General features: G+C 37.8%; 4 protein-coding genes across 17 annotated transcripts; 1 reads left to right on the top strand and 3 right to left on the bottom strand.

Moving 5' to 3' along the window:
- Positions 1–836: 836 nt before the first annotated feature.
- LOC104734388 (1,4-alpha-glucan-branching enzyme 2-2, chloroplastic/amyloplastic) lies at positions 837–7,536 on the bottom strand. Of its 11 annotated transcripts, none has more exons than XM_010453956.3 (22): positions 7,151–7,536; positions 6,687–6,802; positions 6,347–6,543; positions 6,067–6,165; positions 5,704–5,746; positions 5,213–5,272; positions 5,014–5,094; positions 4,522–4,638; positions 4,176–4,259; positions 3,897–4,018; positions 3,589–3,708; positions 3,369–3,498; positions 3,169–3,279; positions 2,900–3,028; positions 2,518–2,621; positions 2,267–2,411; positions 2,034–2,181; positions 1,848–1,948; positions 1,685–1,762; positions 1,452–1,607; positions 1,293–1,367; positions 837–1,210 (listed from the first exon to the last, which is right to left on the bottom strand). In XM_010453956.3, the coding sequence occupies exons 1-22, from the start codon at positions 7,281–7,283 to the stop codon at positions 1,121–1,123; spliced, it is 2,439 nt and encodes an 812-aa protein (XP_010452258.2). In that variant the 5' UTR covers positions 7,284–7,536; the 3' UTR covers positions 837–1,120. The 11 variants fall into 11 exon arrangements, with proteins under 11 accessions (XP_010452258.2, XP_087337705.1, XP_087337706.1 ...); XM_087481579.1 differs by having other exon boundaries at positions 6,687–6,797; positions 7,151–7,523; XM_087481580.1 differs by having other exon boundaries at positions 6,647–6,802; positions 7,151–7,507.
- Positions 7,537–8,943: 1,407 nt separating this feature from the next.
- On the bottom strand, positions 8,944–18,529 carry LOC104734387 (serine/threonine-protein kinase KIPK2-like). Of its 4 annotated transcripts, XM_087481573.1 has the most exons (22): positions 18,170–18,529; positions 17,936–18,054; positions 17,803–17,853; positions 17,653–17,716; positions 17,509–17,546; positions 17,250–17,422; positions 17,059–17,147; positions 16,893–16,953; positions 16,712–16,798; positions 16,509–16,566; positions 16,360–16,412; positions 15,907–16,220; positions 15,646–15,814; positions 15,485–15,543; positions 15,364–15,401; positions 15,213–15,268; positions 14,718–15,085; positions 14,586–14,625; positions 14,430–14,482; positions 12,574–12,732; positions 10,030–12,063; positions 8,944–9,961 (listed from the first exon to the last, which is right to left on the bottom strand). In XM_087481573.1, exons 21-22 carry the CDS (start codon positions 11,973–11,975, stop codon positions 9,112–9,114), a joined length of 2,796 nt encoding a protein of 931 aa, XP_087337699.1. In that variant the 5' UTR covers positions 11,976–12,063; positions 12,574–12,732; positions 14,430–14,482; positions 14,586–14,625; positions 14,718–15,085; positions 15,213–15,268; positions 15,364–15,401; positions 15,485–15,543; positions 15,646–15,814; positions 15,907–16,220; positions 16,360–16,412; positions 16,509–16,566; positions 16,712–16,798; positions 16,893–16,953; positions 17,059–17,147; positions 17,250–17,422; positions 17,509–17,546; positions 17,653–17,716; positions 17,803–17,853; positions 17,936–18,054; positions 18,170–18,529; the 3' UTR covers positions 8,944–9,111. The 4 variants fall into 4 exon arrangements, with proteins under 4 accessions (XP_087337699.1, XP_087337703.1, XP_087337701.1 ...); XM_087481577.1 differs by lacking the exons at positions 17,509–17,546; positions 17,653–17,716; positions 17,803–17,853; positions 17,936–18,054; positions 18,170–18,529 and having other exon boundaries at positions 14,961–15,085; positions 15,646–15,803; positions 15,897–16,220; positions 16,509–16,628; XM_087481575.1 differs by lacking the exons at positions 17,059–17,147; positions 17,250–17,422; positions 17,509–17,546; ... (2 more) ...; positions 17,936–18,054; positions 18,170–18,529 and having other exon boundaries at positions 14,961–15,085; positions 15,646–15,803; positions 15,907–16,038; ... (1 more) ...; positions 16,509–16,628; positions 16,893–16,955.
- Positions 18,530–19,052: 523 nt separating this feature from the next.
- On the top strand, positions 19,053–21,942 carry LOC104734386 (monodehydroascorbate reductase 2). Its single transcript, XM_010453940.3, has 10 exons — positions 19,053–19,562; positions 19,789–19,860; positions 19,954–20,005; positions 20,109–20,189; positions 20,270–20,388; positions 20,488–20,707; positions 20,806–20,924; positions 21,019–21,144; positions 21,242–21,382; positions 21,467–21,942. Exons 1-10 carry the CDS (start codon positions 19,509–19,511, stop codon positions 21,788–21,790), a joined length of 1,308 nt encoding a protein of 435 aa, XP_010452242.1. The 5' UTR covers positions 19,053–19,508; the 3' UTR covers positions 21,791–21,942.
- A 146-nt stretch (positions 21,943–22,088) lies between these two features.
- On the bottom strand, positions 22,089–25,588 carry LOC104737816 (subtilisin-like protease SBT4.15). Its single transcript, XM_087481572.1, has 12 exons — positions 25,393–25,588; positions 25,188–25,279; positions 25,012–25,109; positions 24,779–24,925; positions 24,598–24,703; positions 24,311–24,515; positions 23,914–24,222; positions 23,725–23,825; positions 23,387–23,632; positions 23,192–23,300; positions 22,897–23,110; positions 22,089–22,777 (listed from the first exon to the last, which is right to left on the bottom strand). Exons 1-12 carry the CDS (start codon positions 25,489–25,491, stop codon positions 22,203–22,205), a joined length of 2,301 nt encoding a protein of 766 aa, XP_087337698.1. The 5' UTR covers positions 25,492–25,588; the 3' UTR covers positions 22,089–22,202.
- Positions 25,589–25,694: the final 106 nt, after the last annotated feature.

The raw sequence follows: 25,694 nt of genomic DNA, 5'->3' as shown, positions 1-25,694 counted from the left end.
TATGAAAACAAATTTGAATACATAAAACAAGGAAACATTCAACATAAAAACTCAGAATTACTAAAAAAATTGTAATACATACAAAAAATTTCCATAGTACAGGGTAGTGGTTTCATTTTTGTGCTATCTTGGGTTTTAGCAATATCCAGATTTTTATGAAAGTCATCCTGAAATCTAAACTTGTTATGATGGTCATCATAAATTTAAGGAATTCTTCCTAAATTTTACAAAAACCAGACGAAAACAAAGTTTTGGGTAGATCATCTTTCTGAACTAGAGCTCGAAGATCTCCGACGAAACACTTGAAGAAGCATGATCACAAAACCAGACGAAAACGAAGCTTTGGGTAGATCATCTTTCTGAACCAGAGCACAAAAATCTCCGACGAGATCTGAATTAGAGCTCGTTGTTTGCATGTGATGTCGCCAACGAAAATTTTCACTAGTGATTCACTCAGATTCCTTGATTTCAGGTTATGATTCACCTCCGCTTCAGATTTGATTGGGTTCGCTAGATTCATATTTCACTGATTCTCTTTCTTCGTATTCTCTCGCCGAAGGAACACGGAGTCTCCGATTCTCCCAATTTCAACATTTTTTAATTCTTTAATGAATGATATATAAGTTTGTGCTAATTTTGTCAAAAAATGTGTGCTAACTTTGGAAGAAAAATTTAAAATTGTGCTATTTTTGTCAGTTGCCCAATTTAAAATTATAGTAAAATTGGATATAGAAGTTACGAAACAAAAATTAACTGGATTTTGGGTCTTGTCATTTAATTGTTAAAGAACCCACAGAATCCTTTTGTTTTCACATATAAAACCAAAAAAAAATTGATTTTGGAGAAAGAAAAAAAAAAATCCTTTATACATATCATTGGCCACACAGAAGCCGTTGAGTCGTTTGAACATCAATGACCGGTTTATCCCTGATTATGTAATTTGGCTTGCTTGATCAAGTGCTACATTCGCGGATTAGTGTTTCAAATATTTTCGTTACCAGACTTTACATTCTAGGTTGACTTGTTCACATCATTACAATCTAATGAAGTAAACACAGTTTCAGACTCTCTCTCTTCTCTGATTATGATTTGCGATTTTCGAATCCAAAGTCTGGATGTCCTAATCGTGGTTTGCTAAAGCATAAACCACGGCGGTTCTACACGGTGCATAGACCATGAATGAGCATGGTCGGCCGTCGTATGAGCCATCCTGCATTGGCATGATTGGGTCAAGAGATTGGGACAGTCACAATGCATGTAAACTTTGACTAGAATGGTTTCATTTTTCTTACATATGTGAAATATTCTGCCTTGCTATCAAGCCTTCCAAATCCACCAAACAGAGGATCGTCTGAGTCCAATACGATCTGGAATGTCGAAAAGTAAGGGATTCTATCTACAACCAATGCCAAAGCCCCAATTGTTTCAAAAGAAGAGTTGGATGTGTATACCTTATATTTGCCAGGCTTGGAGCAACCAATGCGGTAATCAAAGTAGCTGCTGGTCCAGTGGAAGTTGAAGACAAAGACGAGATCACCTCTTTCAAATATGATTACTCTATCACCTTCATCCTTTCGTGATATGAATTGATGCTTGGAAGTCATAAACTGCTCAATTGTAAAATCAGAATAAAAGCCACTGGGTGATTGAGATGATCTACAAAGATTATAACTTGGAGTCTTACACCGTATCTCTCTTCAAGATGTTGCATTGCCTGATCAAATTCTTGCAGTCCGCGGTACCTGAGATAATCTGCATCCCCCTATATATGAACTTTTCTGAATCAGAACACAGCAAAGCATTCATCTTGAGTTATGTTGTACTTAGCCAGATTTGTAAGTACTTACTAGATCAAATCTGCGCCGGCATTTGTCATAACTGAAATTGTTGCCAGGAATCACGCTCCCATCAGAAAGACGCTGCTCGCCTCTGGGAAAATCGATCCATTCTGAAAATCGCAGGAGACGAGAAGAAATGTACTCTCAAACCAATTTTGTACAAAGCTAAACGAAAGAACTTAAATGATACAGTACCTGGATGTCCAAATTCGTTACCCATAAAATTTAAGTACCCTTCACCACCTAATCCCATAGTTATAAGTCTAATCATTTTATGCAAAGCTATTCCTCTATCGATAAGAGGGGTTGATGGTCTGTCTACTGCCATGAAATCATACATATCCTGGAAACGTACAAACATTACCCACATAACTTGTAAAGTTTAGTTTAATGTATATAGAGAAGTAAAATGGCGTCTAATCTAATACCTTGTCCATTAACCAGAAGGCAATTGTTTTATCACCAACAAGAGCTTGATCATGACTTTCAGCATAAGAAATACACTTCTCTGACCACCTTCTATTAGTAAGTGTGTAAACGATGTCGCCCATTTGCCAGTCTTCATCTCTCTTCCTTCACCACATAACATGGTGGAGAGTAAGATGGACTCATTTCAACAATCATTAAAGCAGGTACCAACTTAAAAGATAATGCAGCAAGAAAGCAGAAAGAAACTCACTTGAGAATTTCTATCCACTTATCAGCTATGGCCATGTGTAAACGGTAGTCAAATCCAACGCCACCATCTTGGACAGGAATACAAAATGTTGGCATACCACTAACCTGAAACGAAACAATTTTATAAGTAAATATCACCACGGAAAATATAGAAAACCTTTCATTGTTAGTTGACATTGTTTTGGTTAATCTTCTGCATTGGACTATCATTAATATGATAAACCCATATGTGTCCCTATGGCTCTACATACTTGTTTTTATGTAGCGTGGTAAGTTGTTAACCTTATTTCGAGGGTGAAGGTGATATAGGAACTAGGAAAGACGTGGAGCAAAAAATTTGTCAAAAGATCGGTGGTTATAAAGAAGACATTCAGAAAACTTACATCTTCACCAACGGTAATCGCTTCAGGGTAGAGCCCATGAATCATATCATTTACCAGCATCAAATAAGTCACAGCATCCACATCAGTTTCCAATCCAAAGTACTCAGTGTAATTCCCAGTAAATCCAACCTATTTGAAACACAAAAGAGTAGGTCAACAGACCGATGTAAGACATGCTTAAAACCTGACACAATCGGAAAGGAAAATGGGGAAAGCAAATAAAAAATGCATTTTAGCAAAGCCATCCATTGTAGAAAAGTTTGAAGTACCGAGAGTCCATGATGGGTATACATCATTGAGGTAACACCATCAAATCTATATCCATCAAACTTGTATTCTTCTAGCCACCACCGTGCATTTGAAAGGAGATATCGTAATACCTGTAAGAAAAGAGAGAGTTAGAACTAATAGTGCTAAAGGAAGTTGTCTGTTTGCTATATTTTGCTATAAAGTTCACAAAGTTACATACTTCCCAGCTCCCATAATTGAAAAGACGTGAGTCCCACATCCAATGGTTACCCCGAGGTCCAGAGTGGAAATAGTGAGCATCAGTTCCATCAAACATGTTCAGCCCATCCAATGTATTTTTTGAAGCATGGCTGCACAAGTTAGGGAATGGCAATATCAAATGACTAGTGAAAGGCCAAAAGGTGGATCTGATTGTATGCTATCATGAAAACTTTCACTACCTATGAACAATATCCATCAGAACGACCAGGCCTAACTCATGAGCTCTGTCTATAAGTGATTTTAGTTCCTCTGGTGTCCCACAACGACTGCTAGGGGCAAAAAAGTTTGTGACATGGTACCTGCGTTCATAACGGAAACGGCATGTTCCTTAGTAAATGAAAAACAATAAGAAATGAGATACCTACGCTACTAGATGCCTGAAGAAACAGATAGCATCATATCAGAAAGGCTGAAAGGCGTATAGTTTTGCAACACTAAATTAAATGAGAATATCTAGGATTCTAATAGAACTCAGGTCAAAGAATACCCAAAACTGGCATAATATGAATGTTCTTGTATAGCCATGATTTGAACAGCATTATAGCCAAGCCTTTTGATGCGTGGAAGAACATCATCTCTAAAGTTAGCATAAGTATTGACCATTGGTTCCTGCATAACAAGTATACTCTCATCATTCAAGTGATATAGAAAAATCTCCAGAAATGGGATCCATATCATTATAGTCGAACTCGAACAACCATACTAAACAAAAGCAGATGTTAAGGACCATAACATAATAATTTAAGAGAAAGAGGCAGACACACACCGTGCTACTCATGCCAACATGTGCTTCATAAATCCTCAGCGACTTAGGTCTCTTTGGTTGAGGATGTTTGAATACATATTTCTCCTGAAACGAAATTTAGAACCGTTGAAAGGACAACCAAAAGTATCTGCTGATGTTAGTTATTAGGACAACCAACGATAATAGATAACCGAATCTATTGGTTAAATAAACATATGCGTTTGGGATAGTCCAGAAAAGAAATCAATGACTTTTGCTTTGGCAGTACCAGCTAATCTGTAAATCTGAACTTTCAAAAACTTCATACTAGCACAGGCACAATCGTTTTCCACAATATAATATTCAAAAGATTGCATGACCTTATTACCTCTTCTGGAGGATCATAGTATATCCCATTGAATGGGATTTCACCTGGAGCTTGCACTGAGAACTTTATCCAAGCAGGTATTGAGTCTTTAATGCCAGATGGTGTATCCATACGAATCTGGAGTTTTGTGCATCAGAAATTACTTCACCATCATTACATAATTTTCTCAGAAACTTCCAACCAAACATGTATGAACTCATTGCGATTTTGTCCACACGTATACAAATGACACGCAGAATCTATATTAAGAAAATGTAGATGCACTCAATACTACTGATATACATCTTTTTTGGATTTCATAGTAGATGACCAGAACAACCACTTTCTATATCTGATGCTCAAACTAAATTTGAAACATACGCAGCAGAAAACATATCTTTCTGTGCATAATGTAAAAACGATTGCTTGCAACAGTGGGAACATCTCTTTACGATAAAACATGCAACAATCGTGGGAGGCAGAAATGGATGAATGAAGCGACTTGTTAGTTACCTTTACACGTGAGCCATGCGGAATTGCAGGCGAACCATCAGTGTTGTTGGGCAAAAAGATCTCCCAAACACCAAATTCATTCTGTAAACGATTTGATAAGAGAATTACTGGTCTAAATTCCATATATTCAAACTTTAAATGAATTTTCCAAGCATAAAGAAGCGTAAGGAATTTAAGCAACGTGGTCAATAGGCCTTACCCGAGTCATGATATCTGCGTTAGGATTCCAGTTGTTAAAATCTCCGATAAGTGATGCAGCCTGAAACAGGCGAGGACAGAAGTTTAGAAAAGCAACCAAACTACTTATAAAATATGCACACTCATAACAGAAAAACACATATACAATCAAGATGAACGAGTTGCCATAGAGATGCAACTAACATGCAGCATACACTCAGGTTTGATTGAGCAAACCAATCACTCCTACATGGGACAGGTTTTCATAAATCCTAAACCAATTCTCAGATTGTCCAAGATCGGCCAGGAAGATTTATAAGTTAATCCTCACATGACCAGGTATAGCATTTCTACCACATAGTGACTGTAGAACAATATCCGACCCTTGTTATATGATAACTATTTACTTTGTGGGCACAAAATGCCAGTGCTAAGATTCTGGCTACAGTCTTCAATGTTTCTATTAGTAAAACACACTTATAATTTTCTAGTGGAAAACTAAAAGAAACATACCTTAGCTCCAGGCGCCCACTCTCTATAGGTTATACCGGCATCACTGAAATTGCAATGAAACTACCATGAGGGAATCATACAATACGCTATTGACGAAATGATATCAAAGTGACACTGCAGCGTTAAGAAAAAAAAATAGCTGAAACAAGACTAGTTTGGCTACAATCAGGATTTTCTTACTGCAAAATTTCTAAAGATGCAAAAAATGATCACAATATAAAATACATTTCACGAGTTCCAAAATCTAGAAACCTGTGATAAGAACGAATGTCTGCTAAAACTCAATATACATCTAGTATCCAATTACTCGTTCTTCTTTGTTGCAACACCCATAAAAAATTATTGGTGGTAGCAAATAGTTACCTGCGTGAAAACCCTAACTTTTCATAGCCACGAGAGAATGCCTCCAGACCACCCTCATACTTGTCTATTTCCTCACGCAATCTTCGATACTGTCCATAACTGTAGCCAAAATAAATGCAAGATACTTAAGCGAGATCAAAAGTAACAACAACATCTAACCTTACTACAAACTTCTACATCAAATGTGAGAAAATTCCTTCAATAAATAAGATTTGGAGGCTTACATCAAGCAGGTATCCCTAGTAAAAACGAAACAAGTAGCAGGACAAATAAATATTACCGGTAATCAAGATGACTGCTGTAACTTCGTAACATGGGGTCTATCTCGTATATTTTCTTCCCATCACTAGGCGGGGGAACTATTCTTGGTTTCACACCTCTTTCCTTGACGACTTTCGCATCATTGTAAACAGACAACTGGTCTTCTGTTATTACTGCCTCGTTCTCTTCCATTGTTTGAATTTCTAGATCAAATCTCTACAAAAAAAAAAAAAAAATGGGATTCATGTTAACAAATCTACAACAATGTAATGCACAGAAGGTTCAAGCTCAACCTCTAAACAATTTGCCTCTAACTCACTGATTAAAGAGGAGAGAGAGAGATGACAAAAGATATCCACCTGTGGTTCTTCAGAAAAACTGCTGGGATCATCATCAAGATTATCAGGTACTAAGACTTTATCAGAGGCAGCGATAGAATCAAACTCCGCAGATTGTTTCCCAGCAAAGATCTTCCCTACAGACATGGATCTAATCAAGACGTATCTGGATAATCGAAAACTAATCAACATGTTTGCTAAAAAAAAAACAGATTAATAAAACAACATTTCCACAAATCAAAAGCGTCTTTGATTCTAATTCTCAATCTCATCATAGCAAGCATCTACTTCCTTAACCCCTAGTACTAGGAGCAGCTGATCCACAACAATACTATTGTTTTAATCGTACTAATAGCATTTTAGTTTAGCTCATAGAAGCTAGTCAAGTAACGAATTAGCTAATCATTATCAGAAATCAATTTAAGTACAACAATGGCATCCCAGAGTAAAAAAAAAAAAAGAGAGTGAGAGAGAAAGAGGCGTACGAGAGAGAGGGTGTTTCTTCAGGAAGAAAGAGAGGCTGGAATTGCCATTAAAGCAGGAGGTGTTGAGAGGTCGAGCAGAGGAAGAAGGAAGAGGGAAGCGTGGAGTAACAAACACTCCGTGTATCACCACCATATCCTTTCACCGCCGGTGACTCCTACAGTGACCCCGGAAAAAAAATCGGAAGACGGAGAGAGAAGAGATCTGGAAAAATCTGGAAAATCAAATGAGTGGCAGCTTCGCTAATTTTTTGTGATTGCGAAAACGAAGCGGACGATTGCTTAAAAGATGAGTGTGGAGTGAGGGGTCCAACACCCCGAGTCCCAATTCCCAATCGTCCATTTTCACTTTTTTTTTCTATTGATTATTAATTTTTCTTTTATTATATGGTTTTTGCAATATTTAAATGGTCCATATAATTTTATTGTACTAATAATAATTATTATGATTAGAGTCACGAGACCTTCGCGAAGCAATTTACATGACCGTACCACGTGACGTAATTTTACATACAGTACCTCTTTTTTAGTGAAGACCCAATGCATGTAGTTTTTTTTTTTTTTTTAACACTTAACGACATAATTCATAAATTACTAATAATCAGTTTTGATATTAACAATCAACTTACAAGGCAACAGATTACCAAAAGTTACATAAACAAATCTTTAACGTAAACAAAAAGTTAAAGGGAGAAGTCACGCGAGTGATATTCACGCGTGGCGATTTCTCTCTCAAAAATCTTATTCTTCTGATCACAACCTCTTGCTCCGTCGGAGGGATTCTCTGTTGATTTCAGTGACGATGAGGACCCAGTGGCTCATAGTGCTTCATCCGTAAACCGCTGCATCAACCAGGTAAAATTTTCAGATCAAAATCAAGGGAGAAGTAGAGAGGAGAAGCTTCTGCGAGACACTATCGGTGAGAGCTCCACCGCCGGGTGTAGCGACGCAGAACATAAGAAGGAGATCCACGGCGAGGAATGAATGAGGATGGTGGTTAGATCTGAAAACTGGAGATTCTGGAGGTTTCGCTGCGCCGTTATTCGATGGGGGAGGTCGTCTGCCGCAAGGCGGAGCTAAGCCACCGTTGAAGGTTTCCAGATCTACTCCCTACCGCTATTCCCCTTTCACGACAAAGCTTGGATCTCCTCGACAAAGACGAGATCGATTATCTTCTTCCTCTTTAACTACGACTCTACGGTGGCGGGATGGCAACGGATCTTGGATCACCATCTCCGTTCGACCTGCGGCGTCCAGGCACACCGAAGATCCTGTTCGGATGTGTATTCGCAACCTGTGGACGGCGGCTCTGAATGTGTTCTTCATTCAGAGATTAGGGTTTCATGAAACCGGTTAAGGAAACCGGGTCGATTTTGTTTTTGTGGTGTTGTTTGGTTTGTTGTAATCGATTTAGGCCCTACGGAAATTGTAATGGGTCTAAATCCAGAAATAGCCCATTAGACAATTATTTATATTAATTAAATATCTTTTACTAAAAAAAAAACAAATCTTTAACGTACGTTACCTTTTTTAGTCAATAATTATATCAACACTTGACTTTAACGTTGTTGGTTGTTTAATCAAAAACTCTCTTCCTTTAGTTCCAGTGCCTTGCTTGCTATATGTTTGAGTACGCTTAGAGGAAAAAACAATTCTTGGTAATAATTTCCTTCTGATCTATTATTTAAATGAATGAGATCGAGCATCTTTTCTAATTAATTTTTGAGATTATATTTAAGTTACATTACATGGATCACAACATTATAAAATAATATCCATATTTGTTTAATTTACTATTTTGTAAAAAAATACTTATATATAAAAACCAGATAATTCGTTTACACAAATAATAATAATAAACCAAAAAAGTGACTTTGTAACTTTTACGATACAAGCAAAGAGTTCTATGAATTAAAAAGGCTTAAAATAACACGTAAGCTTCTTCATCTGGCTATATATAGCGACTAGAATAACTCAAACTCAAGATGTTCACCAACCGCCTTGCAATCCAAGTAATTGCTTTTCCCTTCATGATTCGGAACTCCATAGTCATAAAAATCCGGTAGCTCAGGTGGGATCGCACACCGGATCAACGCCCAGTTCAACCCTTCGAAAAATGCGTGCCGTTTTATCTCCGCCGCTCCTTTCTCCGTCCCTAACCGGTTCTCAGGTTCCTTCACTAATAACCCTTTTATTAGGTCTTTTGCTTGGAAACTCACATTAGGGTTATCAGGAAACTTCAAGCTCTGAAGCACCACATTAGCTATTGTCTCCTCATTCGTAGCCCCTTTGAACGGAGTTTTCCCATAAAGCAGCTCGTATAGAAAGATCCCAAACGTCCACCAGTCAACCGCTGCACCATGACCTTCTCCTTTAATGATCTCAGGCGCTAGGTACTCGTGTGTTCCGACAAAAGAGTTTGATCTCGCATCCGTTGGTTCCGCCACGAGTTGAGGCAATGATTTGAACCGCGCGATTAGGTCAGATTTCTTGAGTTTTTTCATCATTATGCGGTGTTGTTTCCCTTTTTTCTTGGTCCCGGATCCTCGGGAGAGTTTAGGGCGGAAACAAGAGGGCTCAATGCAGTTAGATCCAGTGCGGCTACCCGAAGAGAGTCTTATCGCATCCGCGTGAAGCGGAGATGACGAGTTTAGAAGCGTTGGACTCACCGTACACCTTAAGGAAAGATCAAAATCTGTCACCATTATATGTCCATCATCACGTACCAATATGTTTTCAGGCTTCAAATCACGGTATATAACCCCAAGCATATGTAAATACTCCAACGCCAGAAGGACCTCCGCCACATAGAACCTGTAGAAAAAGATATTAGCATTCACATGACAAATCATAAAGCAGAAAAGTTAAAGGCTAAATCGTACCTAGCTGCTGGCTCGGGAAACCACCTCCCAGGCTGCTTCTGCCTTAAGACATGTAAATCACCTCCCGGACAACATTCCATAACCAAACAAGATAAGTTATCAGACGTGAAGTGAGCGTATAACGTTGGAAGAAACGGGTGATCGAGCATTTTGAGAATATCTTTCTCAGTTTGAGCCCTAGACATCTTGTTCCTCCTCTCCAAGAATTCATTATCCATCACTTTTATAGCAAACAAGCAGTTTGTTCCTGTGAGCTCAGCTAGATAAACCGTTCCTATATCTCCACATCCGAGCTTCTTAAGAAGATTGAAATGCCTAAGACCCAATGAACCTAGCCCATGTTGTGCCCTTATATGCTGAATAGCTTCCCATCTCACATCCTTAGACATATGAGGTCTGTTTCCAAAGCTAGACCTTGTCATTATATTATTCCCCTGTTCTTGTTCTTCCTCGCTGATACTCGTGCTTGAACTGTTGTATCCGATACATTCCCCAACTTTGTTGATGTCATTGACATCTTCAGTTGCTGCTCCGTCTAAGCTGCGTTTGTTCGGAGGACTATCTGGATTCATCACAACAGATTTCTCACTGAAAGAACCAATCTCTACACTCTGTTCCGACATAAAGACAGAGTCTTTATGATCACCCCTTTTGCCAGGTAGAGAATCTTCCTCAGTGATCTCATTGTTTACGTATACAGAAACATCTTTGATATGTTTATTACCAAATGCAGAAACGTGAGAGGTCTCTGAATTCATCAAATCGAGGGAGCTTCTTATCTTATCAAGTTTGGTCTCTGCACTAGCACTGATCTCATGAGAGCTTTCATAGCTTGAGCTGGAGAAATCAGAAGCCAATTCATCTAAACAACCTTCTTTAACTCTTGTGTTCAGCTCAAGATCTGCTTCTACGATTGAATCTTTAGAGGGCTCCTCTTTAGCTTCAGTGTTCTTCAAAGAGAAATGGCATCTATGGCAGAGAAGTTCCTTTGCAATAGGATCATAGAAGCCATCTACTTCATCATACACATTTGTAGCCTTCTTCTTCAAGGAACCTTTGTTATTCCTTATTGCCGGTTTAGCTCCTCCTCCTCCTCGTGGAATGGTTCTGGTTAACTTAGCCACTCTCTTGCCGTTAACTATGGTAGAACTTGGTGTAGTAGCATACAACAGCCTCACTTTTCTAACTGATTTTAGTCCAACCACTGTCTTATTGTTCCCTGATCCAGGCGATGATGATGAACCAAAGCTCCTCTTTGCGATACCCAATTCTTGTTCGTCAAGAGACCAGTTCTTTTCTTTTTTTAGTATCGTCATCTCATCATAATACCGCTTTGATGCCTGGGAGTTTTGGCTTGAAGAATGTATCTTAAGTAGACGAAGCTGCTGCGATATACTATCCGTTGAACTATTTTGACCCTCGTCGAGTAACTCAACAAGAACTGCCTTTCCTTCTTCGTTAGCTCCACTTCCTGGTTCAACCAAAACCGAACCATAAACTGAGCCTCCAGTATTAGTCTTAGGGATCCGTTTGGTAGCTGCAGTTTCAGATGCCTTAGAGACGCATAAATCTCTCAAAGCTTGTTTCAATGTTGCTGGTTCCGCATTTCTCTTGCTAGGTGATCGAGGTCCCCCGGGGTTAGCGGGACTTTTCAAAGCGTTCCGTTGTAAAGGACCGTTGTTTCTACTGCTACTACTTGCACCAACTTGGTAAGAAGGAATCATTCCGGAGGTTCGAATACTTATGGACTCGAAAAGCTGGTTTATATCATCTTCTAGTGAACCTCTATAGCCTAACTTCAGTACCGGTCGCTCCAGATCCTTGTCGTCCACAAGACTTGATCCAGAATGTGGAATAGCTGGGGTTGACTTGGCGGAATAAACTATCGAGTTCTGACGGTCTTCTTTCTCTTCGACAATTTCACACTTTCCGGCAAATGAACCCATAACATTAAAGCTCAGTCACACAGCATCTTAGTAACCGTTGAAATGCGAGTAGTCTAACCCTGTCGATACATCTTTTAATCCCACACTCCTGAATTGATAACAAAAAAACACACAAGTTAAAGGAGGATTTATATTAAAGAATGGATTAAAAATCTTGTCTGATAAAAATTTAACTCAAGAGAACACAGAACAGAACAGAACAGAGCAATTTGGAAACAAGATCATCAATTTGTAGAATTTTATCAATGATTAAGGAACATAACATACGAACACTGTGAAACAGTCACATATCTGAACAATCTAGTCCCACAATATCTGCAACTGCAGATGGTTCTTAAATTTAAATTTATAGGTTTTATGTCTTAATTCCACAGAGATTATGTCAAAATTAAAAGATTCATTGTCTTAGTCAATCTTTTTCAAAACAAGAAATATGAATCTAAACTTAAGACAACCTCGTGTTTATATCATCTTACCTTCTAATTCTTCCATAAACAGGACATGTACTATTGCATAAACTCATACCAACATAAAAACAAAAATTCATGAAGAACTCTATGATGTTGATTAATGATTATGAACAAAAGTAAGACAATACCTGGAGAGATTATTGAAGAACTCTTTTGAAATGATTTTGACGAAGCAGAGAGACAAGAGAAGCTGTTGTTTCTGTCTCTTCTCTCTTTTTTCTTTTGTTTGGCTGCCTTGTCGGTATAATTCTCAAGAGGTTTAACACGAATAATTCTGCAATTTCTTTCTGGGCAGTTTGGAGAACAAAATAAAAGGGACCCATATCATATGTTTGTGGGTCTCATGTAACAACAAGAACGAGATTATTAAATATTTTGATTTATTCGATGGAGACTATATTGACATGTTGATCACTACTAAGTTTTTGCGTGTCATTATTCGTTGACATGTGTCTTTGAATTTTGTAACTCTTCAGCAAAAAGATTTTAATCTGTTTTATACGTAGATTTTGACCCATGTCATGTCACCTTGCAATGAAAATTGCAGATTCGTATAATTCATGCATCAGACTGGCTGTACATAAGTATTAGGAATTTTTCGAAGAGATGATTAAGCTTAAGAAAAAGGCGATAATGATGATTGACCTAATGTACATTTGGCAATAATGCTGGTCTTTCATCACTATAAGTCTAGGAATATAATTTTAATACAAATCACTTCGCTCGAGGAAAAAAACTTATACTGCTAGTAATGTTTCTTCTCTCTTGAATATTCAAAAGTTAAAAACAACATGAACTAATGAAAAAGTTTAGTACAGTAGTTTCTTAAAGCTAAGCAGATTTTTAAAATAATATTATAGTTTTCTTAAAGCTTAAAATGTTCGCAAATCCAGGAAGATCATCAATTAAAGGAACGGACCACAATAAATAATTCAGTATGCTTTTTAATATTAGTTAGGGTTGTCATCATGTTATGTAGGTAGAACATACCGAAATATCGGATTAATCTTAATTTTTTTCAAATAAACCAAACATAACAAACATACTACCTTTAATTAATACAAATATTGTAGGAATGTTGACCTTTTCTTGACTTGCTAATAAGCTTTTATTTTTAGTTAAACCACCTTCGGTTATGGTCAAATATTTAAAGCCCTTGAGGCAACACTGTGCAAAGCACTAAGTCTGCATACTAAGCCTCCAACTAATGTATGTACAATGAAAGTTATGTATGCATTTATGATTTTTAAGAAAAGGGCAACATAAAAATATATACAAAATTAGGCTCTTTTAGACATTATAATTGTTGTTTTAGATCCCTTTATTTTTTTTTTGTCTAAAATATTTTATACATTTGAAATTATAAAATGATTATCATTTATAAAAAAACAATATACATTTTAAAAACTTGTATTAAGCCCCTAGAAAGCCTCTGGAAAGGCACTGACCATCTTATTCATGATTCGAGAAGAAGAAGCAAAGAAGATGATAAAGGGCAAATGGTTCATGATTCTAGAAGAAGAAGATGAGTCAACGATCAAACAGAGTCATCAAGGAAGGAAAAGTGATCAATATAGAAGAGTTGTGACTTTAGTCATAACAAAGCAAGTGAAAAGTAACTAACCATTAGATTGTTTAAGCCAACAAGAAAGAGTGTTGTGTTGATTAAACTCTACTTAAGGTGTAGTTATATAAGAATTGTTAGTGTTTAAAGTAATGTGTTTAGTTTGCTTGTAAAACTAGCTAGTCTAGATGTAAGGGATAGTGGTAGTTGTCGTGTCAAGGTCTAAGTATGTGTCATATGTGTGTGGTAAGAAACCACTTTTAAGTATGTGTAAATGTTGCAATGTAAAAGTCATCCAAGTTATCTAGATAAAAAAATGTAATATTCGAGTTTCACTCTTTCTCTATCTAGTCTTTTATACTTGAATTGTATCTATGACTAAGACTATGTAAATCATAGAGAGTAAGAGGATGTACGTACCTGCGCTTGAATGTAAAGAGATGGTGAACCTCTAAAGTGAAAAGCGGAGGTACCTGAAAATGCAACAAAAAATCATATCAAAGCTTTACCACATCTTCGTGATGTGCATTTATCACATACCGAAGCTACATCAAAAACACACAAGTAAACCGATACCTCAGATCCTCATTAACTCCTTTTGAATCAGTTTGAAAACCTGAAATCACAAAAACAAGAAAAAATCATATAAAATGAGCAAATTAAAAGAACCAACGAGAAGCTAACTCAAAAGAAGAGACAAAATTACACCCGAAATTAAACGGCGACCAAGCCTAGGCTGCAACAGAGCTTCAGATAAATAATGACCAATCCAATTCTTGTAGCTAAATAAAACCAATAACATCACACTTGAAGAGGAACATATTATCTGCAACTATGAAGACACTATATATACCTTTATTTCGTGGTTTGAACTCTAACTTAAGAGAATGAACATATCCGAACCAGAGCTAAGCAAAAAAAAAAAGGGGCAAGAGGTGTGAAAGTACCTACCAATTTGTTAAGCCTCATCTGCAACAGAGCATAGCAAAACAAGGTGTAGTAGTAAGTAACAAGCAAAATAACCTTTTCTCGATTCCTCAGACTCATTAACTCCTTTTGAATCAACTGTTGAAAACCTGAAATCACAAGAACAAGAAAAAAATCATGAAAGGCAAAAGACACCAACGAGAAGCTAACTCAAAAAGGAAGATTAAGAAATAAGAAAAACAAGTTTAGTAGTAAGTAACAAGGAAACCATGCAACTTTTTAATTTTGATTCCTCAGACCCATTAACTCCTTTTCAATCAGCAATTGAAAACCTGAAATCACAGAGCAAGAAGAAATCATAACAAAGCGAAAGAACCAACGAAAAGCTAAATCCAAATAAAGATTAAGAGAGAATGAACGTCCTTACAAAATCAGAGCAGAGGCTAAACGATGACCAAGCCAAGCCTGCAAAATAAAACCCAACGTCATTCAATACTGACCCTAACTAAGAATGAACAAAAACAGATAAAAACTTTTGTAACAAGTACCTCGTCAACAATTTCCAAACTGATCAGCAGCTAAATCAGACACATGTACAAGGAAACCACTGGAAACAAAACAAAACAAAAAGCATAACCAAAATTAACAGTGAAACTAAGTTTTCATACAAAAGTTAAACTAGAGAGAAAGTTACATTTTAAGTAAGTACCTGATGATGTGATTCTGTCGACAAAATCCATTGAAACCTTCTCTCTTAGATACTCGTAGCTTTCTTTCACTGCCCCCATCTCTTCCTATCTTCTTACATGGATCACCATCGAGAAATGTTATCTGCAACAGAGCCAAGAAACATCATCCCTTTCTTATCTGCAACAGAGCTAAGCAAAACAAGGTTTAGTAGTAAGTACAAGTAAACCAACGAAAAGCTAACTCAAAAGAAAGAAGAGACAACGTCCTTACAAAATCAAACCTGAAATTAGACGGAGACCACGCCAAGCCCAAACTAAGCTCGCCGAGGAAGAATGGACCATCATCAAACTTCTTCAAAGCATTTTTCAAGTGATCGAAGACCGATCCTGCATCAAAAACACACAATCCAAGCCTGCAGCAAAATAAAACCAACATATCTGCAAGTTGCAACTATGAAGACACCATATGTAATTGTTCTAATCAAACCCAACAAATAAGTTCACTTTTTAGCTAGGAGACTACCTGTTCGTAGAGAATGTAGGGAATCAAAGCCCCTGTCCTCGAACCATTACCCTCGTTCGCTGCTTCTTTCTCCTGCAAAATCGTAAGGTGCAATGTATGTTAAGTATTGCTGGGGAAACTAAGAAGAAAACACTTAGAAAAAATGTTATAAAAATAAGAACAAACTTAGTATATATTGCAAGAAAAATAAAATAAAAGAGGATGTACGTACCTGAGCTTGAATGTAAAGAGATGGTGAACCTCTAAAGTGAAAAGAGGAAGAACCTGAAAATGCAACAAAAATCATATTAAAGCTTTACCCTTTTCATGATGTGCACATATCACATACCGAAGCTGCATCCAAAACACACAAGTTCCAACCTATAGTTCAGTGACAAAGCCAAGCCTGCGGTAATATTAAACAATGATCAAGCGAAACCTGCAGCAAAATAAAACCAATGTAAAGAGATGGTGAACCTCTAAAGTGAAAAGAGGATGTGCCTGCAAAATGCAACAAAAACCATAGAGAGTAAGAGGGAGCAGCTCATAAAGATATGAGCTGAAAAGTAAGAGAAGGTACGTACCTGAGGTTAAATGTAAAGAGATGGTGAACTTCTAAAGTGAAAAGTGGATGAACTTTTGTAACAAGTCAACGATTTCCAACTGAGCAGCTGAATCAGAACAAAAAAAACTACAGAGATAAGTTTATTTTTTTAGCTAGGAAAAGCCAAGCCTGCAGCAAAATCAAACAATGACCAATCAGACCCAAGATTAATATGTGACCAAGCTAAGCCTGCAGCAAAATCAAACGGTGACCAAGCCAAGCCTGCAGCAAAATTAAACAATGATCAAGCGAAACCTTCAGCAAAATAAAACCAATAACATCATACTTGAAGAGGAACATATCTGCAAAAGAAGAAAACAAGAGTGCCTTAGTGTATAAAGTGTATGGTTCCTTCTTTGTTGATATTAGGATTTCTTCGATCTACTTCATCCTCTAAGTTGCTCTATGTGTAGTTCCTGTTTTATAAAGCACAGAAGAACAAAAGCTTCAGAAATTATCCCCAAATAACACAAGATAAATGAGAAATCTTGAAACTATGAAGAAGACACCATACGTACCTTTATATTGTGGTGTGAAATCCAGTACTTAAGAACATGAACAAGATACTTGAAGAGGAAAATATCTGCAACAGAGCTAAGCAAAACAAGGAGCAAGAACAACATTTAGTAGTAAACAGCAAGTAAACCAACCTCAGACTCATTAACTCCTTTTTGAATCAGCTCTTGAAAACCTGAAATCACAGAACAAAGAAGAAATCATAAAAAAGAACTAAAGAACCAATCAAAAGAAAGATGAAGAGACAATGAACATCCTTACAAAACAAGAGCCGATATTAAAGGGTGACCAATCCATACCTGCAAAATAAAACCCAACATCATTACGTTCTCACCCTAACTAAGAAAGAACCAAAAACAGATAAAAACTAACACAAAAGGAACAAGAGACACATAACATCCTTACCTAATCAGACCTGAAATTTACCGTTGACCAAAACAAGTTAGAATGAACAAAAACAGATCAAATCCTGTAAAACAAGGTTTAGTACATAGATAAGCAAAACAGGTTTTGGTAGTAACAAGGTTTTGGTAGTAAGTAACAAGTAAAACCAACCTTAATTGTGACTCCTCATTAGACCCATTAACTCCTTCTGTTGAAAACCTCCTGAAATCACAAGAACAAGAAGAAATCAGAACAAAGCAAAAGAACCAACAAAAAAGCTAAATCAAAAGAAAGATTAAATTACGTTATGTCCTTCACCGGCGGTGATATTTAGGGTGAGAGAGCATGAACTCGGCGGCGCCGATGGAGTAGCGAAACGAGGACGTGTTTCCAGTGGCAAATCAAACGGTGACCAAACAAAGCCTGCAATATCAAAACAAATAAAAGCAGTAAACCCTAAAAACAGATCAAATAATGTAAAACAAGTATTAGTAGTAACAAGTAAACCCTAAGTAAGCAAAACAAGGTTTTTAAGTACCTGCTGATCTGATTCTGTCGACAAAAGCCATTGAAACCTTCTCTCTCTCTTAGGTACTCGTAGTCGTAGGTTTCACTTCCCCGATCTCTTACTATCCTCTTTCTTCCGACGTTCTCTCCTTCACCGCCGGTGATATTGAGGGTGAGAGGAGAACCGATAACGTTGGGGATTGACTCAAGACAAGGGGATGGAGAGATTGATCACGAACGTTGGGGATTGACTCAAGACAAGAAGAAGAAGAAGGAGAAGGAGAAAACAGAGATTAGGGTTTGATTTGGTTTTTGGTTTTCGCTTCCCTAAGAATAAGAATAACGAGAAAACAGAGAATTCTGATTATCTGAATGAAGATAGAAGAGAGTTAGAGAGAGTGGGTGCGTGAGAGAGTATTTATATGCAAAGGTTTTGTTGTCCAAGAGGTTAATTAGGTTTTGTTAAAATTTCCTTTTTGCTGTTTAATTAGGTTTTGTTTTCCATTCCTTTTTATGTATTTGGGAAAAAAATATGGAAATTTATTACAACGGTAACATATAGACGATCAAACTATCGACGATATTGTATCGAGGAGCCAAAAAACATAGGAACAGAGAGCGTAACCGTTATTGCCTCGTGTGTTTCTAGAAGTTACGAGACGATATGACACGTGGCAGTTTTGAGGATCCTTTCTCATAGACTCATCATAGTGGGCCTTAAACGATCCAATTCAAAAAGGAATTAAAGCCCGTTTGGTTGTAGTTTTAGAATTAAAGGTTATTAATAGTTTCTTTGAACAAAACTTAATGATTAGTGGATTACAATATTACATATTCTTTTTGTCCTATCGGGGGTTTTCTTGTTTTAACTGTGTTGTTAGCTTTTATATCCAAAGTTATTATGAAATTGGTTCAAATAAAAAAAAATCAACCAAACAACTCCTTCAAAGATATTTTACTTTATTCATCAATTTGACTAGTGGGCTGCTGAGAAAGTAGAATATTGATTTGATTTCTTTCTCTTTGCTTTGTGTAAATTAAAAAAAATAATAATAATAATAATCTCCAAATATGAAAGGTATCAACAAGCCGGATCGTACTGGAATTTAAATATGAATTGTCCATTTCACATCATCGACCAAAGAATATTAGACGCAGATTTTGATTTCGATTTCGGTTTCTCCACGAAACGGGATAATCTAACGGCTTAAAATATGCCACGTGTAAAGATTCCTTCTAGACAGAACAAAGCCGTCTATAAAAGCCCCCCACCTGACCAATCACGTTCCTCCGATCCGAGAAAGGAAAGCTAAAAAGACAAAAACTGAAATTAAATTAAAAACCAAAAAAGAGACGATTCGATCGCGTCAATGGCTGAAGAGAAGAGCTTCAAGTATGTGATCGTCGGAGGTGGTGTCGCCGCCGTAAGTCTCTCTGTTCTTTAGTTTATCGGAAATTGTGCTTTATCTTTTCGCTTACGAATCATTACCACTGTATAGTTCGCTTTTCGGAATCCTCATCACTCGAGGAAGTTTTCACTGATTGTATCTCTAGTCTCTAGATCTAGTCTAGTCTAGAACTAGGAACTATGTCTTACTTAATTCAGTTTTGTTCTTGTTGTTGTTTTGGGGGTGTTCTTGATATTCACAGGGATACGCGGCTAGAGAGTTCTTTAACCAAGGTGTTAAGCCTGGTGAACTTGCCATCATTTCCAAGGAACAAGTACGTTTCCTAGGACTTAGAACTTTATTTTAGGCTAGCTTCTTCAGGATTCTTGTGATTTAATAATATTGGTGTGCTTTTTGTGTTACACAGGTGCCTCCTTATGAGCGTCCTGCACTTAGCAAAGGATATATTCACCTCGACAGTTAATATTCGTTTCTACATCTTTGTTGATTTACATCAATTGAGTTTTAGTTTTAGTATGTGCTTGGTTTTTTTAATTAGATTATTGTTTTCATGGTACACAGATAAAGCTACACTTCCTGGTTTCTATGTCTGTGCTGGAAGTGGAGGAGAGAGACAGTTCCCTATGTGGTACAAAGAGAAAGGTAGGAGTGTGCTTTTGATTACACAATCTCTGTCTTTACTCTTATGTGTAATATTCTACGTGCTCATCATGTTTTTGCAGGTATTGAGCTGATTTTGGGAACAGAGATTGTCAAAGCGGATCTTGCTGCAAAGACTCTTGTTAGTGGTACTGGACAAGTCTTCAAGTACCAAACTTTGCTAGCTGCAACTGGTTCTTCTGTGAGCACAAAAAACTCTCCTTTTCCTCTTACTTTGGAATGTTCCATCCAAGTCCTCTTTTCTTGAATCTTGTTATAAGGAATTTGTTTAATTGTGCAGGTCATAAGGTTGTCAGATTTTGGCGTCCCAGGTGCAGATGCTAAGAATATTTTTTACCTGAGAGAACTCGAAGATGCTGATCACCTTGCTTATGCAATGGAAGTTAAGGAAAAAGGAAACGCTGTGGTTGTTGGTGGTGGTTACATTGGTCTTGAACTCAGTGCTGCTCTGAAGGCTAACAACCTCGACGTTACCATGGTTTATCCAGAACCTTGGTGCAGTAAGTGAATTCATTTTAAGCCAAACCATTAACATACAATTCTCATCGCTCTTTCTTTGCTTAGCATCTTTCCTTTTTGTTTTGTCTTTGAATAAAAGTGCCTCGGCTTTTCACCGCTGGCATTGCTTCCTTCTACGAGGGTTACTACGCCAACAAAGGAATCAACATTGTCAAAGGCACTGTTGCATCTGGTTTCAGTACCAACTCAAATGGAGAGGTTAGCTACTAACATCACTATTCAAACTTGACAAGCAATAGTTTTATCTCTTGACTGTTTCTAACAATATCACTCTATTGTATTAATGATGCAGGTCACTGAGGTGAAACTGAAGGACGGAAGAACATTAGAAGCTGATATCGTGATCGTTGGTGTCGGTGGTAGACCGATTATATCACTCTTTAAAGGTCAAGTTGAAGAGGAGAAGGGTGGTTTGAAGGTTTGTGATTTACATTCTCCATTATTCTGCAGTATCATGATATATTGATATATAGCATCTGAAGTATATAATTATTGTAACTCATCTTTGATTGCAGACTGATGCGTTTTTCAAAACAAGTGTCCCAGATGTATACGCCATTGGTGATGTAGCCACCTTCCCAATGAAACTCTACAACGATATGAGACGCGTTGAACACGTTGACCATGCTCGCAAATCCGCTGAACAAGCCGTTAAGGTAGTGATAACAAAAAGCTTCTCCTTCCAGTCTTTAAGTATAATATGAGTGAGTTGTATTGAATCGACTTGTATGATTTTGTAGGCAATAAAGGCTGCAGAAGAAGGGAACTCGATCCCGGAATATGACTATCTTCCATACTTCTACTCTCGAGCCTTTGATCTCTCATGGCAATTCTACGGTGACAACGTTGGAGAAACCGTAATGTTTGGAGACAATGACCCGAAATCGCCTAAGCCAAAATTCGGGAGCTACTGGATTAAAGAAGGGAAAGTGGTTGGAGCATTTGTAGAAGGTGGAACTCCTGAAGAGAACCAGGCAATTGCTAAGGTTGCACGAGCACAACCTTCAGTTGAAAGCCTTGATGTGTTGGCTAAGGAAGGCCTTTCTTTCGCCACCAAGATATAAAACAATTAAGCTAGTGTGAAGGCTTTGAGTTTGAGTGTCTTCATGTCATTTAAGCTATTATGATAACAGAGTGGGACATTATTTGTTATTGGCTTGGCTCGCTTTCTTCACATTGTTTGGTTCAGGAATAAAATTGTAAGTCATTCAATTCACTTCTCCAATCTTTTCTTTCTTCACATTGTTTGGTCCATCAAACTTGTTGAAAACACTTCAGATTGGTCATCAAACTTATTTACCTAGTCAGTGCATGTTTCTTGATTTGTCCATAAACATATATATACAGTTGTTACTATTATTCTCCCAAAAATTATTACCTATTTAGTTCAAGTTTCAACAACACTAGACTTTAAAAGAATTAACACTAACAATGTAAAAGACAAACAATGATCTAAAAAAAAGGGTCTTGTCTTTCTTAATTGTAATTGTTACCTGATCGAAACAACAGAATTGGACTTCTCACAAGATGCCCTCTCGAATCATCCCATTCCACAGAAGCAGACACAATCCCTCTCATCGTCTCATCCCAAACTCCATCAATCATAACCTTAAAATTATTCTTCTCTCCAGGCCTCTCGAAACTCATAGCCTTAGGCACAACCTCAACTCTCAAACCTTTCGGTGCCCAAACCTTAGCCACGTAGTTCGATGGTCCGTATCCGACGTTCGTCACTGATCTGTAAAAAACCTCTGATACTTTCGTATCCGTGGAACTCACTTGCTTGTGCATTGACGGGTAATTTAACCCGTCGGATCCTAACCCTCGTTTGTAATTCTCGCATCTGTATTCCGTCTTCGTCGTGTTGTTCTTGTTATTGCGGATTAAAAGTCCGATGCTTGTGCTGTTATACCCTTCTTTACAGAGGAATCTTAGGTATGCGTCCTCAGTGATCTCGTAGACTAACCCCGGGTGAATCGCTCTTCTCGGGTTTATTTGACCCGACCCGTAACTTAATTCTGCTTCGTCTCCTTTGATCCTCATTGGAGTAGCTGTAACGAGTGTAAAGGTTGGAACTTTCTGTTAGTTGTGAGGAGTGTAAAGATTGGAACTTTATGTTACTTGAAGAAGATTTTGAAGTTTTGTTTGATAGTATAGGTGGTATTGTTACCTGTAGTCATAAGGGCGGATTTGATTGCGGCTGGAGACCAATCAGGATGAAATGATTTGACATAAGCTGCTGCAGCTGCTGCGTGAGGACAAGCCATTGATGTTCCTGACATTATGGTGAAAAGTGTTTTTCTATTGTCGTCTGAATAACCGGTTACAGATGCTAGCTTCGAGTATGCCGCGAGAATGTTTAGTCCCGGCGCTGAAATGTCAGGCTGTCGACAAAACCGGGATCAATTGAAATCACTTGGAGGAACCTTTGAGAACAGATGAGATAGAAAGGGTGAAGAGAAAACCTTGAGAATGTTGGGGCTGATTCGTTGAGGTCCTCTTGCTGAGAAAGAAGCAATTGAAGGAGCTACCATTTTGGTTGTTTTTGTCTTGAAGATAACTGCTTGAGGATTTCTGATAAGTTTGAATGTGTGAGGAACAACACCAACGAGAGACAGAAATAAGAAGAGAGACATTGAGAGATAAGATTGACTGATTACTTGGTGGAGTTGATGTATTCAGAGATCTTTGTACCGTCTTCAAAGAAGACATAAGAGCCAGCAATGAGAGTTGAAGTCGCCATATCACTCGGTTCTAGAAGTTGAACGATCACACCAGCTCCTTTTAAGCTTCTCACTACATGGTCTTGACCATGACCTCCACTGCCTCCTTCTTCACGTCCTGCTTCACAGTAAACTACCTTCCCCATCACTTTATCCTCCCCTAATGTCCCGGACTCACATGTACTGTATATAAACTCACAACCGTTTTATGACGATCAAGACTGTAAAAATCTGAGAAAGATTTAGGCTTTTGTTCTGTTATTGAGATTGATTACCTAGGCTCTCCATAGCCTCCTGCAGATAAGTTAGACGCAAGCGAACCGCTTGTTAATGGATACATTGTCTTTCTTGGAGAGAATCCATTTAACGAGATTCCCTGCAAAAGAGATCTTGAACTCTTACCTTACTCGCCATACAAGCAAAGATTAAGATGATACTTCAGTTCTTGAAAGAGATATACTTACAGATGCGGTGAGGCCATTGCCGAGTTTGACAACAGTTTCAAACTTCCGATCGAGTGAGTTGGCAGCGACAGTCATTACCCACGGAGCAAGGTTGGAAACTGTGAAGAGACCTGGCCCGTTATTGCCTGCAGAACACATTGTCAAGATCCCTCTTTTCATAGCATGAAACGCTCCAATGGCAATTGGATCTTGGAAAAACGGAAGCGAGGCTCCTCCGATTGAAATCGATATTACATCAACCCCATCAGAAATAGCTTCGTCGAATGCCGCCAACATGTCCATGTCTGTACATCCTGATTCCCAGCACACCTTAATTTGAAACAGAGCATAACGTGTCTTTAGATATTCCTTCTATTCCAAGAAAACAGAGCAACGATTGAACCGCAAAAGAACAAACCTTATAAGTGGCTATTCGAGCTGAAGGAACACCTCCACGAGCCGTTCCATTAGCAATTCCGAAGAGACTAGCGCTGGAGACTGAAACGCCAGCAATTGTGGAAGATGTGTGAGTTCCATGACCGTCGTAATCCGCGGGAGAGTCTCCCTTGCCATCAGGAAGTCCCTCTTGATCAAGGTGGAAGTACTTTGCGCCTATCACTTTACTGTAAACCAAAACCCAAATTAAGGAAAAGAAAAAGAGAGGTTGCAGAAACAGAGGATGATGGAAAAACAGAGCATTTGTACTTATTGCAACGAGTGAAGTTGTTTCCGGTTACACATTTTCCTTTCCATTTAGCTGGAGGAGGGCCAACTCCTTTGTCATCAAAGCTTGGTGAGTCTACATCGATCCCTTATCACAAGAACAAAAGATATTATAAATCCTGTTTTACCGATATCTTCAGATTGGAGTTCTCAGTTAACTTACCTGTGTCAAGAACTCCCACAATGATATTACTCTCTATTGCTACACTTCTTTTGTATTTAGACTCAACAAACCCTAGAAAGTCCCATGATCTTGTCGTGTGAAGCTGTCTTTGAGTGTTCTTGAAAACCGATACAACTCCATCTACGCCTGCAAATAAACAAATCAAGAAAAGAACAATCACTAATCACATCAAGTTTAAACACACAATTTTATTTTACAGGTTTGTTATTTACGTGATAGCTTCTCTGCTTCATGAGGGTAAAGCCTTGCCACGAATCCATTAATGTTCTTCCCATAGCTATATATCTTAACTTCTCGTGTTTTGCTCTCGCTGCAAAAAAGTATACAACTTTGAATAAAAAATCCGGATAAATCAATGGCTATTTTATGAGTAAGAGCTGGTTCTTACTCTCCGATCACTGTCAATAGAAGATTGTGATGGTGTTGTGCGGCTTCAACATGAGAATTCTCAGTTGCTTCTCCCATGTACACAATGTAAGGCTATAAAGACAGAGAAAACAGAACAAACTCATGAGTGATTTAGTAATTTAAAACCATTGATCGGCTCATCACAGAACACATGAACACAAAACTCTTCACTCTTACATTATTACCTTTCTCTCGTTGTTTTCATCTTCAGTGGCTGATATAAACGCGGTGTTAACAAGGCAAAAACAGAGTATAAACAACCGTAAATGCTGATCCGAAACCATATTTTTTAGATTTTAAAACTGAGATTTGCTTTTGGCTAAATAAGAAGGTCTACACTCTATAACGTTAATAAATCAAAGAGAACAATACTTAACAGCCACTAATCTTTTAAACTGTTTTCTTAGGCTAAGTAATTAGCATAATAAGACTGAGAGTCCTTTGGCTTGTTATTAGGATCTTGTTCCACCTTTTTTTTCGGTATATT

Source organism: Camelina sativa, chromosome 13 (genome assembly GCF_030686135.1).
Source record: "Camelina sativa cultivar CO46 ecotype springtype chromosome 13, ASM3068613v1".
NCBI classification, from domain to species: domain Eukaryota; kingdom Viridiplantae; phylum Streptophyta; class Magnoliopsida; order Brassicales; family Brassicaceae; genus Camelina; species Camelina sativa.
This window is presented reverse-complemented; position numbering and strand designations above follow the sequence as displayed.

Bases quoted from the DNA above. Each gene is read 5' to 3' on its own strand.
- LOC104734388 (XM_010453956.3), bottom strand. From the start codon at position 7,283: ATGGTGGTGATACACGGAGTGTTTGTTACTCCACGCTTCCCTCTTCCT. The intron at 6,166-6,346 runs GTAATATTTATT...TTTTGGCTACAG, and splicing joins AGCAGTCATCTTGATTACCG to TTATGGACAGTATCGAAGAT. The intron at 2,412-2,517 runs GTGAGTTTCTTT...TATGTGGTGAAG, and splicing joins AAGTGGATAGAAATTCTCAA to GAAGAGAGATGAAGACTGGC.
- LOC104734387 (XM_087481573.1), bottom strand. From the start codon at position 11,975: ATGGGTTCATTTGCCGGAAAGTGTGAAATTGTCGAAGAGAAAGAAGAC. The intron at 9,962-10,029 runs GTACGATTTAGC...CTTTTTCTACAG, and splicing joins TTTCCCGAGCCAGCAGCTAG to GTTCTATGTGGCGGAGGTCC.
- LOC104734386 (XM_010453940.3), top strand. From the start codon at position 19,509: ATGGCTGAAGAGAAGAGCTTCAAGTATGTGATCGTCGGAGGTGGTGTC. The intron at 19,861-19,953 runs GTACGTTTCCTA...TGTGTTACACAG, and splicing joins CCATCATTTCCAAGGAACAA to GTGCCTCCTTATGAGCGTCC. The intron at 20,925-21,018 runs GTTAGCTACTAA...TTAATGATGCAG, and splicing joins GTACCAACTCAAATGGAGAG to GTCACTGAGGTGAAACTGAA.
- LOC104737816 (XM_087481572.1), bottom strand. From the start codon at position 25,491: ATGGTTTCGGATCAGCATTTACGGTTGTTTATACTCTGTTTTTGCCTT. The intron at 25,110-25,187 runs GTAAGAACCAGC...ACTTTTTTGCAG, and splicing joins CTATTGACAGTGATCGGAGA to CGAGAGCAAAACACGAGAAG. The intron at 24,926-25,011 runs GTAAATAACAAA...GTTTATTTGCAG, and splicing joins TGAAGCAGAGAAGCTATCAC to GCGTAGATGGAGTTGTATCG.